At 39.8% G+C, this 15656-nt stretch overlaps 1 protein-coding gene across 1 annotated transcript; it reads left to right on the forward strand.

Annotated features, from left to right (window-relative positions):
* The first annotated feature begins 5918 nt into the window (after positions 1–5918).
* On the forward strand, positions 5919–15432 carry NR2E3 (nuclear receptor subfamily 2 group E member 3). The gene is made up of 9 exons (XM_075342664.1): positions 5919–5968; positions 8255–8638; positions 8965–9115; positions 10602–10705; positions 10830–11078; positions 11641–11822; positions 12482–12722; positions 14079–14184; positions 14382–15432. Exons 2-9 carry the CDS (start codon positions 8584–8586, stop codon positions 14512–14514), a joined length of 1221 nt encoding a protein of 406 aa, XP_075198779.1. The 5' UTR covers positions 5919–5968; positions 8255–8583; the 3' UTR covers positions 14515–15432.
* Positions 15433–15656: the final 224 nt, after the last annotated feature.

The following is a 15656-nucleotide window of genomic DNA, read 5'->3' on the forward strand; positions in this document are numbered from 1 at the left end:
ACTTTTTTGCTTATTGCCATTTAGAATACATGTACTCGTATATTGCGTCATGTGTCCCATTAATGTTAGGGGTTTTCTGGTATTATGACAGTTTTATTTGTTCAGTTTATGCCAAATAAAACATAATCTATGTAAGCTCATTGATATATTTACTCGGGGTAAATGCCATAGAAAACCCATAACCGTATGTAAACAACAAAGATGAAGGCTTTTGTTCCAGCATGGTCAGAAACCTGTATAGCGCTAGAGCCTATAAGTGGTGGGGCCACGTGACCATGAAACCTAACCATATAGTCAGCCTCTATCCACTGCCTCACAGGGGGTCCTTGGATATATTTATAAATAATAATTGTATTCATTTATATAGCGCTATTAATTCCACAAGGCTTTACATACATTGGCAACACTGTCCCCATTGGGGCTCACAATCTAGAGTCCCTATCTGTGTGTCTTTGGAGTGTGGGAGGAAACCGGAGAACCTGGAGGAAACCCACGCAAACACGGGGAGAACATACAAACTCCTTGCAGATGGTGTCCTTGGTGGGATTTGAACTCAGGACCCCAGCGCTGCAAGGCTGCAGTGCTAACCACTGAGCCACCGTGCCATGAAAGGTATTACAAGAATAATCTGCTGCACTTGCTGATCACAGAGATCATTTTAACATACATTATAGCTACATAGCGGCAACAAAGTGCAATCTTGGCTGTGCGAATTAGGCGTGTAACTCCATCTTTACGAGAGAAATTTAAATACCCATAGTATAGTTGTGTCGCCCACCTGCAGCGATCGCCCAGGGACGCCACTCCACCTTCAGGGACGCCACAGGGTCTTCACTTTGGTATTTCTGGCTACAGGTATGTCCGGTTTATTTACATGGGAGTCGTGACGCCACTCACGGTTTGCGGTCAGGGTCATGGGTGACCGCCACTGCAGCTTTTAACGAGCGTCTGAGGCTGATGGAGTCTGCAGTCGGGTGGTATGGCCTCCCGTGAGTGAGGCTGGCCCAGGGGCTCGGGCGCGTGGAACAACAGGTCCCAGAATAACTCAGTCTCAGTCCGAGATGTCTTTCAACTTGTTTACTCACTTTTGTTGTTATGGGTGTGGTAACCCGGGCGATGCTGAGATTAACCAGGAGGAACCAGGTATTTTGTTAGGCCGGTCTAAGGGTAACCATTAACTCGCCTTCCTAGCACTTCTTGTTTCAGATAACCCCTTACTTGAAGTATTGTGGGATTCATCCAGGGAAGTCGCTACTGCCTTTTCTCCCCTTTTTGGACCATTTGCTGGCAGCGTGGACCAAGGAAGATGGTTCTGTGCTCTATCCTCCTTATGGGCCCCCTCATTGCTGCTGATGCTCAGACTCTAGTTGGTTGGTGTGGGACTTGCGGTTCCCCTCACCGGCAGGTTTAGCAGATCAAGTAAATGGACGTCTACTCTAGGGACCTGTTCCCCGTGCGTGCCTAGCCACCAGGAGTCTCCGTACTCAACCAGCTGACTTCCTCAGCGTCTTTCTGACCGACTTGCTGGTAACCTTTCTCCCCCACTAAGGGGTACTACACGTGCAGGGTCTGACTAGCGTGTCAGCGCGTGTCGCTCCTCCAGCACACTCTTTCTGCGCCTTCTCCTGTCAGACTGACTAACTCCTCCTACTTTCCTTACAGCCACTGCAACCTTAGCTTCCAGCCCCTCCCCTACACCCCTAGATGAGATGTGGAGGAACGTCCCCTCTTGGGTCTGCCCAAGGGTCCCCTCTAAGGTTTGGGAGACCTGGTTGTGCGTACACACCCTATTCCAGCCTTTAGAAGTACCTGAAAGTACTGTCCCAGCATGGGTGCAGTACTCAGTGGTTCCTGACCAGGTCAGGGGCGCCACATAGTAAATGTATTAAGACCCCCACATCAGGGTCACATGTTTTCAAACACTATGTACAAGAGACACCTTTTATAGGTGCAGTCCATGAAAGTAGAAAGGGGCATACAAGCAAATTCACTGTGCCTTCCAAGATCACCTCCGTCCTGTTGTCACCAAGGATGGGCACTGAGAGCCAAGGGCACCTGTGTGAGAATAGTGTATAGAGCTCCTTATCTTTATGGGTTGTTAAAGTTTTGTAAAATCGGTTACTAGTGCTCCAGCGATGCCTCTCTGCTGTCTTTGTTTACAAGCTGCAGCAGTGATGTCTGACCACGCAGCCAATCACTGGCCTGAGCAGCTTGTGCCATATACCTCCGCTTGACTGCTGAGCCCAATGATTGACTGCAGCAGTCATCTGCACTGTACTTGTTACATCACCGTTGTAGCTTTTAATGAAAGATCAGCGGCAGCAAAAAAAAAAAACGTAGAATGTGGAGAATGCAAACCTATAGGTACAAAAAAAGAGAAATTGAAAACCCCTTTAATTCAAATATCTCATCCAGCAAAATAATTCTGAACCCATGTCAGAAAATCACAGTTCACACACCATCACATCAGTACACCGCATGCTTCACACAAAGACCGCGCTCAAGTCCCATAGGGCACGTTAGACATGTCATATAAGTACACCGCATATGTGATAGAGAACACAGACAAGTCACACAAGTACACCATACCCTACACACACAGCACAAATTAGTCATGTCACGTAAGCACACTTGAAAAGGTTTTGGTAATTAATTAGCTTTGATTTGTGGTGTGAGAGTTTTATTGTCCCAATATCCATGTAGGATCAGAGGTCTGGTGAATCTCTGGAGCAGACTGCTCAGATTTTGTAATGGGCCATTACAAAATCTGAGGAGTCTATTCCAGAGATTCACCAAACCTCTGATCCTACATGGATATTGGGACAATAAAACTCTCACACCACTAATCAAAGCTAATTAATGATTCACTTTCTAAGCTCAGTGTTTGTTTATTTAAATGTCCATTTATTATGCCATCCCTCTGCTCTGTTTGTGCATATATTTGTGTTTCTGCAGATATTTTGTCATACCATGCCTGAGGAAGGGACCTGAGATGTCTCGAAAGCTTGCTTTGTAACATCACTTCATTTTATTTTAGTTAGCCATTAAAAGGTATCACAAGATTATAATTTTGTTACTGTCACTGAGAACATGCAATAACGTAAGTACACAGCACAGTACACACAAGTGAAGGTCACATACTGAACATCATAAAAGTTGAAAAACACACCGTATGTGGACAGTGACCAGAGCACAAATCACAATATACACGTCGGTCACACAGAGAGAGAGAGCTCACATTTGTGTATAAATTGGGCCAGTATTCTGATGTTTTATTCGATAACACCTGCTCCAACTTTATGCTATGGAGCAATGATGTTCAGCATTTTTTTTTTTCTCATGCAGATTTGTCATGAGAAAGAAAAATGCTACACGTTGCAATTGGCAGCGTATTTTGGCCAGCGTGAACCCATACTATGCATGCGTGTGAAACATTGTGCACTCTGATGTCATCCAAGAATCTGAGTTAATGACACTCGGCTCACGCTCGCAGCAGAGTTTGGGCCGAGTGCCATTAGCATAATGCAGCCGATTGTCTCACATGAGACGAGAAAATCATTCACCAGTGTGGCCCCGGCCTTAGGAATACCGACCACTTACAGGGATTATCTCCAACAAGCAAAATTCACAGGATCTAAAGCTCCAGCTGACATTCAAGCCCCAAACACTAGCGCCCCTAGGTCCCACTCCCATTACACCCAAACTGCAATCTTCTGGTTTCTTCCCAGGGCCATAGCTTTGGTTACATTATTCAGAGCCCAGGACTCTCTTCAATTTGTGCAGGGTCTATAGCCTATATTTCTGTCCCTAGTCATCACAATAGGTTTTAAAACTTTCAGAAATGCATTATACCTGGTAATATCCATAAGCTATCATTACCTTCACCATCAGTTGCAAACAAATAGTAGAATAATTGTACTTTCTTCCCACTTTTTTGGGCATTGCGTGACATTATCTGGGAAAGTTGTGGGCCAGTGGGCGTTGTAGTATGTTCTATGTATTTAGGTCATGTAAATCACTGGGACTATACGACAGCAAGGTATTGTGACATTTTGAAATACATCACTATGCAAAGGATTTTGGCAGGTTTGGAAAAATGCTGCAAAGTAAGAATGTTTTAAAAAATAGAATTGTTAATGGAAACAACACCAAGCGACCCAAATAAGTTTAAAAACATAAGAAGGTGCAGAAAAATGGCAGCAGCTGCTCCTGACTCATAAAACAGAATGTAAAATAGCTGTAAAAAAGGCTGATTTTTTGGCAAAAGGCTATATATATGCTTAGTGTTTGCAGACAGCAGTGCGGCATAGTGGCTGTTCCTAGCAAGTTTGGGGCTGATATTTCAGCAAACATAGATGGAGATCTGGTCCAGATTAATGGTGTCCTCAATGCTAAGACATACAGGCCCATACTTATTCATTATGCAATACCATCAAAGAAGCCTCTGATTGGCTGCAGAATACATTTTGTACAAATGTCATTTATGTTCAGCACAAAAAAATTAACAGATAGTTTACTAAAACTGATAAGGCTCCCACAGAGTCTTATTCTCAACATCATTGAATTTGTCTACGATAACATGAAAAGACAAAAATATTTGCGCAAGTCTACATCCACAGAAGATCTGTAGTTTGTTCGCCAAGATGTTTGGAACAAGCTTCCTGCTGTTGTCCTTCAAAATCAATTTGCAAATATAGAAGAATTGATGCTGAAGCGTACCTAGAATTGATGCTGTTTTGAGGCCAGAGTGGTCAGACTTAATATTGATTTGATTTATTTTTCTCTTATGTTCATTCACTTAGAATTATTAGTTTATTTTTATCAAGCATACAAATTTTTAAAGCATTCTTATTTTACAGAATTTTTCCCACACCTGCTAAAACATTTGCATGGTGCTATATATTTAGAAATGCTTGTATTACCAGGAGTGTAACTAAGGAATAGGAGGAGAGGCATTTTCCCTGATGTAGTCAACAGGAGGGCACCATCGGACTGCCTAATGCGATGACCCGATGTGTCTCCTACGCAGAAGCATTTTGCTACCTTTCAGTAGTGCCATTCAGTGGTTCTCTGAAACAGTAGTCAAACTAACAGCCGATAAAGAGAAAATGTATAATGCAGACTCCCTGGATTCAATTGTACTTGTGTAATTCAGGTGTGGGTATCATTGAAGCTCCAATGACCGACACTTCCAGGTTAGTGCAACATCAGCAGCGATATCAGTTCAGCTGATCTCACTAGTGACGTCACTCCTCCACAGAGGTGGTAGACAACAGCAACAGAAGTTCTCCAGTGGAGAAGAAGAACCAGGAGTGTTATTGGTGAAGGGTTGGGGCAATCTTGGGAGGAGACAATATGGGGAAGGGGAAGTGTGAAGGGACAATATGAGGAGACCATTTGGGGGAAAGTTAGGGGACAGTTTGAGGGGATAGTAAGAGGTGAAAGTGTGAAGGGTCAATAAGCGCTCAAGTACATGCTCCAAAGGAACCAAAGAAGTAGACTTGTTATTAGGAGATGAAATCTTATGAGGAGACAGTATGGGGAGGAGGTATGTGAGGAGACAGTAGGGGAAAACATTAAGTGTTTCAATATAGCCAAAAAAGCAGGAGTATTACTGAGGGAAAGGAGGAATCTTGCGACGAGATAATTTTTGGGTATTGTGAAGAGTGTATCCAATATGGAAAGGACAGTATGGGGGTCATATTTTGCAAAGGACAGATATTTTAATTTTGAAGCATTCTAGTGATAGTTATTTTTAAGGGCACCTTCTCGGGATGTGCTGCAGAAGACCGGTGAGTTTAAGAGATAAGTTGTGGATGCAAAATGTCATTGGTAGTATTATTATTATTATTATTATTATTATTATTATTATTATTATTATTATTATTATTATTATCACAGCATGTGAACAATATGGGAAAAAAAAGAAAAGAGAGAGAGTCCAAGCAGAGAAGATGTCACCTGTAAGGTAAGTAACTGAATGTAAATTTGTAGTGGGATACTGACTACATCTCATTAATACTGTGGTTCCTATATGGTCTGCATTCTGTTGATGGCTGATAACAACAACTCCTAGTATCGATTTACCATTAAGGACATACTTTGAGTTGTAGGTGCATGCAATACAATTGTATAAAAGGCTCACCTGACATTGCGATTGATCGTTCTACTACACTTCATGATGTAATCATGTACTGATGATGGTTCTGGCAATTTTTTTTTGTATTGTGGGTGGCACTGATGATGTATTCCTGTACTAATGGTGGGTCTGATGCTGTATTTCTGTTTTGAAGGTAGTTCTAGTGATACAGTATGTTCATGTACTGATAATGTTTCTGGGGATGCTGTATTTCGATATGATGGTGTATAGAATATAGAAATGTGGCACTCCTTCTATAGTCGCTGGTGCTTGGATAGGGTCCCACCCCAGATCAAAAAATTGAAAAAAATCCAGCACTCAAAGCATTCAACTGGAATTGTTTTATATTTTATTCAATAAAAATAAATGAATAAAATATAAAACAATTCCAGTTGAATGCTTTGAGTGCTGGATTTTTTTCAATTTTTCGATATGATGGTGGTAGTAATGTTGTATTTCTGTACTGTTGGTGTTTTTGGTGATGTATTCATATACTGTTATTGGTTCTGATCCTGTACACCTGTAGCAATCCATAACTTATCAGAAATTATGGTACATAGCTATTTTAATGAAATATTGTGTTGTCTAACAAGTTAAGGGTTAATACATCTGTCTTTGTTACGATTTGCCTGGCTAATTAATGCTACTAATAACCTGTAATATATACGACATCAGCAGATGACCAATCACTTGCAATTTTCATATCTTCAGCCATGTGCCAAGCAGCTTCTTTTACTTCTTCTCTCAATGTAGCAGGGGCTATAGTTTTTCATTGAACATTTGAGAGAATTAGGAAGAGCAGCTAGTTGGCACATGACACTATGTATACAATTATGAGCGTTCACACGATGACTACTCAAACAGCTTAAGCTGTGTATAGGAGGAGGGCAAACTAAATTTTTGCCTGTAGTCCAGGAAAACCAAGACTCGCCTCTCATTTACTGGGGCAAAGTCAGTTTCAAAATTGAAAAAAAAAAGCTTTCGAGGGAGATAGCAATATGTCTGGCATTTATCGTGACTGTCAGTTTTGTGTTTGGTATATACATTCATGTGAACAGTTTCCACTTGAAAAAAAACAAACTTCTGGCTACAGCTTTGACTCACTAATTACCAACAGTTTTGATGACAATGATTGGTTGAAGGTTTCTTTATGACCCCAAACAAAATAATAGCTCATATTGATACTATGAGCTTCAAGTTGTTATTCTAAAATATCACATGGCACAAAATAGTTTTTAATACCAAGGTTTTCTCCCTGGAGATTACATAGAGATACACAATCTATAGAAAGGTCACCCAAGGCCGACAAGACCCTCAGTTACTGTGCCTGCCCTGTAAACCCACCATCTGCCACATGATTCCTGAGCTTTGGGCATATTTGTCAGTTAATTGTCTTGTGTATTTTCTGCTTGCTCTATAATTTCTAGCTAAATGGATTATTGAGGGATTTTTCTAATTACCAGAATTTCGTCTGACCTCGCAGCTGCTACTTTCTTAAAAAGCAATCATATAAAGAAATCTACATATCAAAAAACTTATATTTTTTACTTTTATTATGTTTAAAAATAATTACTTTGCAATCGTAATCTTAATATGTAATAAACTTCAAGCTAAACATTATATTTTTTATGGTATAATTTTTCAATAACCAAGCTGTCCATCTTAGAAGTAAACGTATGACTGAGCATCTTTGTGGTGTAATTTCCAACCCCTGCCTAAACGTTATTTTCCCCTTTTTAGACTCAAGAATAGTTAGTAATAAAATAGTTAGTGATGACTATATTTTGTGTTCATATACAAGATAAGAGCGATTAGAAAATATTGCCTTCAGTATATTGCAAACTTAATAATAATTTTCCCAAAATGGAATCAGCTACCAAAATATGCCATCTACCAGTGTGCTGAATGTTTTCTAATACAACTGATACAAAATATGTCAAATACAACATACATCATAATACATCTGATACAATATATGTCATAATACATATGATACAACATATGTCAAAAATTTCAAGTTGAGATTAAAAATCCACTGAATTTCCAAAAATGATGACAAAGAATGGACACATCTCCATAGGGGTAGACATGATGGTGGCTCCACCTTCCTTTTAGATGGTAAAGAGTAAGAGGATGACGAGGCATCTGCTTACACAGCATTAACAGCTAATCTCTGGGCCCTAAGAAAACTGATGGAAGGACGCAAGGACCAAGAGAAAGATAAACCTCTTCATCCTTTTTACATCTATCCTGTATCATCATCTACTTGGATTTTTTGTTTTGTCGCACAGCAAGGGATGACTTTTTCCATACTGTATTCTGCTTAAAACAAGAAAAAAAAGGATTCAAAAGTCAGAGGGACTCTGTTCACACCTCTGGGGCTGAAAGGAGCTTACAGCCTAAGAGGAGAATCAATAAGGAACCATTCTAGAAAGTAAGGTGAAATGAGTTCACCGACCGGCTCTGTGCTTAGCACAAGCGCAGAAGACAGTCAGTCAGGTAAGAGTTTATTACTAGTTTTCTGCACCTTATACCATAGTTTTGTTCTTTGGGGTTTTTTGTTGTTTTTTTTTTTTGGATGGGGGTAAGAGGGGTTGTTCATAACACATGTAGAGGTTTTTGTTGTTTTTTTTTTTTTGTTTTTTTTTTAACGGTTTTGATCACAAATATGCAGCAAAATTCATTATAAGCGGATTTTATCATGATTTTTTTTCCCCTAAATTTGCTGTAAATTTGATCTTCTGCATCGCAAAGAGTGAAGTGTGCGCTGAAAAATATAAAAACACAACCATGGTAGAGTAGGTAATTTTACTCTATTCTTACAGTTCCTAGTCCTGCACCAGGACCTGCGCCAAGCCCAGCACTACTGTGCAGAGTATGTGGGGACAGTAGTAGTGGAAAACATTATGGCATCTTTGCTTGCAATGGCTGCAGTGGATTCTTCAAGAGAAGCGTCCGCCGAAAACTTATCTACAGGTAGGTTACGGAATAAGATTTGAAGCAGCAGCACTCATCATTGTGCCCACGATTCTTTATTTTAAATCCATAGGATCGCCAAATTGTGGGGTGAAGGGAAGGGGGAGTGGGGAACAGCCAGACGATTGCTGTTTCGCGCGTGTCATGGCGTGCTTCAACAGGTCCTGTTAAAGCATGGCTTGCCAAGTGCAAAACGGCCATTGTCTGGACGTTCCCCACTCTCCCTTCCCTTATTTTGCATTGTCATGAGATTTTACTCTGTGCATCGCCCATAGTCCTTCTTTTTAGTATCAGCAATATTGTTGCCAAGGGGAGCTAGTGAGCAAGCGGTTAGTGCTGGACCTCTACATTGTTACATGCTACAGGTAGGTTACAGTCACAGATCAGTTAAAAGTTTGGTAAAGTCACAATCTGTGGTGCCACATTTACATTACCTAAAGACAACTCTAGATCTTAAGTTACCTACTACTGTTGAATATCTTCAAGTGGGGATCACTGGATGTGTTGGGGCACCACTGAAGTCTAACCAGATGTAAGAAATCTGCCACCTTGTTAATGTGAATGACATAGATCCTGACCTCCATCTCCAGCAGTATTATCCAGGACAGATTTTATGTACATGTACTCTGATGAGAATTGAGTGTAAAAGGCATAGATGTGGAGACATTACAATAAGTGATTAGTGATCGGGAGTACTGGAGCATCAGAAATATAAAAAAAGCGCAGCAGCAACTTACACCCTATACACTGTGCATATGATAAGCCATTACTGAAAAAGTCTGCCCAGTGTACACTCCTGCTTTAATTTGTGAAGGGACATGGAGTTCTTCATATACAACCAAGAGGACTTAACGCAAGTCTAAATTACATGGTTGCCCATTTGGAGCAGTGTAAGCCTATTTTTTTATAGGTTGCTTTCTCTGGAGATAGTAGCCTTTCGCCAATGACTTCAACAGCCAAAATTATGTAATAAATCATGAGTTGTTTTGTTTAAAAATCGAGAGTACAAAAAACGGGTCATTTCTGATAATGAATCAATCGATACTATGCCGATACAACAGCTCTTAACTGTAGTAATGGGAACGGTTTTATATACAAAGCTCAAAATCCACACCTATGATTTTTTTTTTCTGTGTAGTTGAGTATTATTTAGTGCATTAGTCCCATTTAGGTTTACGGTCAATGATTACACTGCGGCAGCAGTAAGATACATGGGTAGTTTTCTTGTGACATATGTATAATATTGATCTTCTTGAGTAAATGTATATTTCTGATCATGACCTTTATAGCCAGTTATATCAAGCTCTTACCGTAAATATCTGTGGATGATATTTCAACAATGGGCTGCATCAGATTAGGAAGCGTTAACCACTTTTACATTTTTCATAAATGGAAATCTGCACATTGAGACTGATACAGTTTACATACTACTCTAAATAAGCTTTTAGCGTATCCGTCACAATTTTTGCTTTCTGTCACACCACAGATGTCAGGCTGGAACAGGAATGTGTCCAGTAGATAAAGCTCACAGAAACCAGTGCCAGGCTTGCCGGCTAAAGAAGTGTCTTCAAACAGGCATGAATAAAGATGGTAAGTTCTCGCCTCACTATGTCTTATTGGTAGTATGGTGCGATTATAGAGAATTATTTGTTACAGCTCTCGCACCCTGCTCCTCTATCACTTTGTGATTATTGTGTTGATCCATATTTTTTAGCAGTGCAGAATGAGCGCCAGCCACGCAGTACAGCTCAGATTCGCTTAGACAGTATTGATCTGGACACCGAGAGCCGTGCTGAGCACTTAGCTACAACTCGAGAGCCTCCTCCATTGTGTCCACAAGGAAACAACTTACGAACCCCTGTTCCAAATTCAGTACCAGGGAATATAAGTCCACCCCACAACCACAGATTTATGGCAAGCCTGATGACGGCAGAAACGTGCGCCAAGCTTGAACCAGAAGACGGTAAGCTCCTGAGAATTCATCATTTACTAGGACTAGGGTTTAGGGTAAACAGATTAAAAAAAAATCAATTGACCAATGTACACACACATGTCTGAACCATCCCAGAGCTGGTCAGTGCGGATGGTGACATGTATCCAATAGATAATAATGCACCAAGAGAAAAGCTAGTACTTTGTCCTTCATGAGAAACTCCATGTTTGAGGATCTGTGTTCAAAGTTATAATAAGCACTGAGTTTCCCAAGGATTCGGTGCTGGCTTTCCTCTTACTGGATTATATTGCTGCGCTCTGCTCAAGCTGCCGATCACCCTGGAGGAAGCCATTACAGGTAGGTGAGAGGTTGGTTTTGGTCAATAGATAATAAAGATGTATATAGCTATTGGCTATTTATTATAGTATGAATGGCTTTTGTATAAAAGAAAATGTCTGTAACAGGTTATTATGGGCTCATTTTCTGTAGGAGAGTTCATTTAAGCACAGATTTATTGCATGCATATAATAAAAAGTTCTCATGAATCACTATAACATGCCAGCTTATCGCCTTCCATTATCCTTTGTTATAGCCGATGAAAATATCGATGTGACAAGTAATGAGCCAGAACGTACACCTAGTGACTTTCAGATGTCCGCATTCATCACATCCAGTCCAGAGGGGGTGTACGAAACCTCAGCTCGGCTTCTCTTTATGGCGGTGAAATGGGCCAAGAACCTCCCAGTCTTCTCTAATCTTCCATTCAGGGATCAGGTAAATCACCAGTTACACATCATTGTCCTGTTACATTCAACGCACATCAATATAAAATATATTCTGGAAAATAACAACTGTCAATGAAATATATAAGTGTAAGGAGAGTGAGGCTTACTAGGAAAAAAATATTCTTTCAGAAAATATTTTTTTCTTACAGACAACTTACACAAGGTATTTTTTTTTTTGCTATCAAACAATAATCACAATAAAATAGATTTCCAAATGGTAGATGCCTGGTTACGATACAAGGTTAATAGTGAATAGTCAATCGTAATTCATATCTACTTTGTTCTTTAATTGATTGAAAAAAAATAACACAATAGTTGGCTGGGAATATTAAAGTCTGCATTTTGTCAGTAATGACTATAGCTGCTCCGTGCACGCCTCTGTGAATGAAAGCTGGCATTTCCCGGAAGGGAAAAAGTAAAGTTAATTTACTCTCGGTAGTGAAGCATTCAGTAAGGTGGCTGAATGTGACATTATCAACACACTGATTAACCCTATATATGCAGGTTAATGGCCTTTGGGGACATGACCGATTACATTTAAATCAATAACAGAGGAAAATTCATTCTGAACAGATAAATATTAAATATATGCAGTATAAATATTAATATTTGGAAGATTATCTCAAATCTGATTTCTTATTTGTGTAGGTCATTTTGCTGGAGGAAGCATGGTGTGAGCTGTTCTTGCTGTGTGCTATCCAATGGTCAATGCCCCTTGAGAGCTGTCCTTTACTGTCTGTGCCTGACCTCTCTTCCAACGTCCATGGGAAATCTGTTTCCTCCAGCGTGGACATTCGAATCCTTCAAGAGACAATCAGTCGATTTAAGTCACTTAGTGTTGACCCAACAGAGTTTGCTTGTATGAAGGCAGTGCTCCTCTTTAAGCCAGGTGATTATTTTTATTTTCTATAACTATAAACAAAAGATTTCACTTCTATTCTAACAATTTATACAATTTCATGAGGATCTGTCTGGTTTTGAGATATTGAAAATACTACAAAATACTACATTTTGGCCATAATCTTGACTGTTAGAATTGACATTTGGCTCACTCCCAACTCCCTTCTTTATGTATACCATCCAATGTATACTGGTTGTTGCTGACATGCTGCATTGTTCTTTACATAATATCACATCCCAAAGGAAAGCTGTGATGGATTCAATGGACACATCTCAGGATACACAAAGGATCAGCACATGGTGCGAGTGAGCAGAAAAATCCGAGTTCCACTAGTTAATTTCAAGAAACTATAACCTAAGCAGTATCTCTCACTGTGAGGTCTCATTCAGTCACTGCGGCAGCCATAAAAAAAATAGAATAAAAAAAATGGACCACACTCGAACCAATATTACTTAGTACTGATGAGCCCACACCAATGATTGACCGCTTTCTGCCTATGCACAGGAAGCTGTCAATCAATGGTGTGGAGATGTTACACAGAGCTCATGAATATCAAGGACTACCTGGCAGCAGGTTTACTAGTCCTCTGATGATAATCTCTTGCTGATAATACAGTGATTTTATCAACCCCGCAGCAAACAGTCCAATAAGTGACACATCACTGGAATCGGGGTCTCGTTCTCTGCATTGTGCTGTTTTTAGATTGTGCCAAAAACCTGGTGACAGATTCCCTTTAAAGAGTAACAGTTGGTTTAACATTTTCCTCATAAATTAATAGTTCATCTGAAATTATAAATCTTTGTAATATATCTTATCAGACAAATCTGCTTTTTTCTCTGCCAGAAGTGATCTTTCATTCTCAAAACTCTCAATTCACGTGTAAAATCTCTATTCAGTGAAGACTTTCCCATTACTGGGATAGGAGATGGCAGTTGGTGCTCAAAGTTCTAATGAATTGAAATACTATGTCCCAAGAATGTTAAAAGGATTTTAGGAGTGATACCTTTATAGGCTACCCAAAAAAATGAGAACTTGCAGCAGGTGGTTGGTGCCTGCCTCTAACTCCTTCGTTGTTTTCCTCTCCTCTCTATAGAGCTATAAAGCACCAGTTATGATCTATCTCAGTAAAGGAAAGATATAGATATTACCCATGAATTATAAATGAAAGATGAATCCAAAAGGAGAAAGAAACAAAGATTTCTTAAGGTTTCTCATTTTCATGGTACTATTGATTCACAAAAAAATATGAAAATGACTTCTATTATATTTTGTAATATAAATAATATGCTTTACCAAATCCTAGACAAACCGAATATAACACCAAATACTATTTTTGTATTTTAGAGACAAGAGGCCTAAAAGACCCTGAACAAGTAGAAAACCTGCAAGATCAATCCCAGATGATGTTGGCTCAACATACAAGAAGTCATTATCCAACCCAGCCTGTTCGGTAATGAAAGAACAAATAAATTCAGTGACATTTCTTAAAGTTCTGCCCAACTGCAATCTCAAATCTTCACTTGCCCATTTATTTTCATGGTCCTAAAGATCAGATCTGCCAAATAAATAATAATAATAAATCACATTATATCTGCTAACTCTACACACCTATGGACATCTAATCCCTAATATTTTATTCTTCCCCAGGTTTGGAAAACTACTTCTCCTTTCGCCATCTCTCCGATTTATTTCTTCTGAACGCATTGAGCTTCTGTTTTTTCACCGTACTATTGGGAACACTCCTATGGAAAAGCTCCTTTGTGACATGTTTAAGAATTGAACATTTGCCAATATATTGCTTGGGAAAATAAAGGGCTGCTAATATAGTATAAAGTTACAAGGGAGCTGCTGAACAGGAGAGAAGCATGGAGGAAGACCGGAGTGTCAATGGTCCTTGAGTAGAGCAGAGCTACCTCCAAGCCTCAGGCTGTGACCCACCTGGATGGCACTAGTATCTGCATTCAGACGAGGCTATTAAGGAGCAAATCTAAGAGTCTGCACCATCATATATTAAATATATGTGCTAGATTTTCTGTACCACATTATTGGGAAACATGAACGTAACTTTGTCACTAGGCATGGCAGCTTAGTGATACTGCTGTATCTCTTAAGGCTGCCATTAGATTGCTGGCGGCCGACCGTTGATGCAGCCACCTTGGTTGGCCCTCGCACACACAGAAGTGCTTGACTTTCTTGCCTAAAGAGCAGTTGCCAGAATGGCAGCAGCTTATTTCTGGTAGCCCATTATGAACGGTAGTTAAAAATCAGAAGGGCAAGATCAATATTTTTACCCGACAAAAAGTTGTCACTCAGACACTTATGGGGTTAGCCAACCATGTAAAGTAGCAGTGGGTTCGGCTGACATTAGTCTGTGTATGGGGAGAGGGCTTTACTTGAGACTCTGATATTTCACTATTTTGCATTAAGGAAAGTTATCACATTTAACAGAGATAATGATCTATTCCTTACCGTTCCCATCCGCATGAACCGTATTATCTGGTAATCTGTGAATTTTCATATACTTTTTTTTGATGTTGGACTTGAATTCAAGTACTTTGTCTTTAAGAGCTTGTATAATTTTTTTTTTAACACGTTAATCCTTACTATCTGCCAAGCAGTAACATGAATTCATATATTAGATTTCCGCCAAAAGAATATATTATGGCGGTAAAATTGTGAAAAGAATGTAAATCTGTGGGTGAGCCATTATTAAAGATGCCCTATGTATCCATAATGACTCCGCGTGCCTCCATACAGCATTTACTGTGTATGAATGCGGCCAAATGTGTTTCCATGGACCTCAATTTCTTATTCTGGCATACCATCCATCAGTATGTTATTACACACATGTTGCACACCTAGCGAGCAATTGGGTGAATCTACTGAAAAACACACATTGGGGTTGAAAACCTTCCTGTATTG

Source organism: Anomaloglossus baeobatrachus, chromosome 4, assembly GCF_048569485.1.
Source record: "Anomaloglossus baeobatrachus isolate aAnoBae1 chromosome 4, aAnoBae1.hap1, whole genome shotgun sequence".
NCBI classification, from domain to species: domain Eukaryota; kingdom Metazoa; phylum Chordata; class Amphibia; order Anura; family Aromobatidae; genus Anomaloglossus; species Anomaloglossus baeobatrachus.

Excerpts from the sequence above, each read along its gene's own strand:
- NR2E3 (XM_075342664.1), top strand. The coding sequence starts at position 8,584 with ATGAGTTCACCGACCGGCTCTGTGCTTAGCACAAGCGCAGAAGACAGT. Across the intron at positions 10,706-10,829 it reads AACAGGCATGAATAAAGATG|CAGTGCAGAATGAGCGCCAG; the intron begins GTAAGTTCTCGC and ends CATATTTTTTAG. Across the intron at positions 11,823-12,481 it reads ATCTTCCATTCAGGGATCAG|GTCATTTTGCTGGAGGAAGC; the intron begins GTAAATCACCAG and ends TTATTTGTGTAG.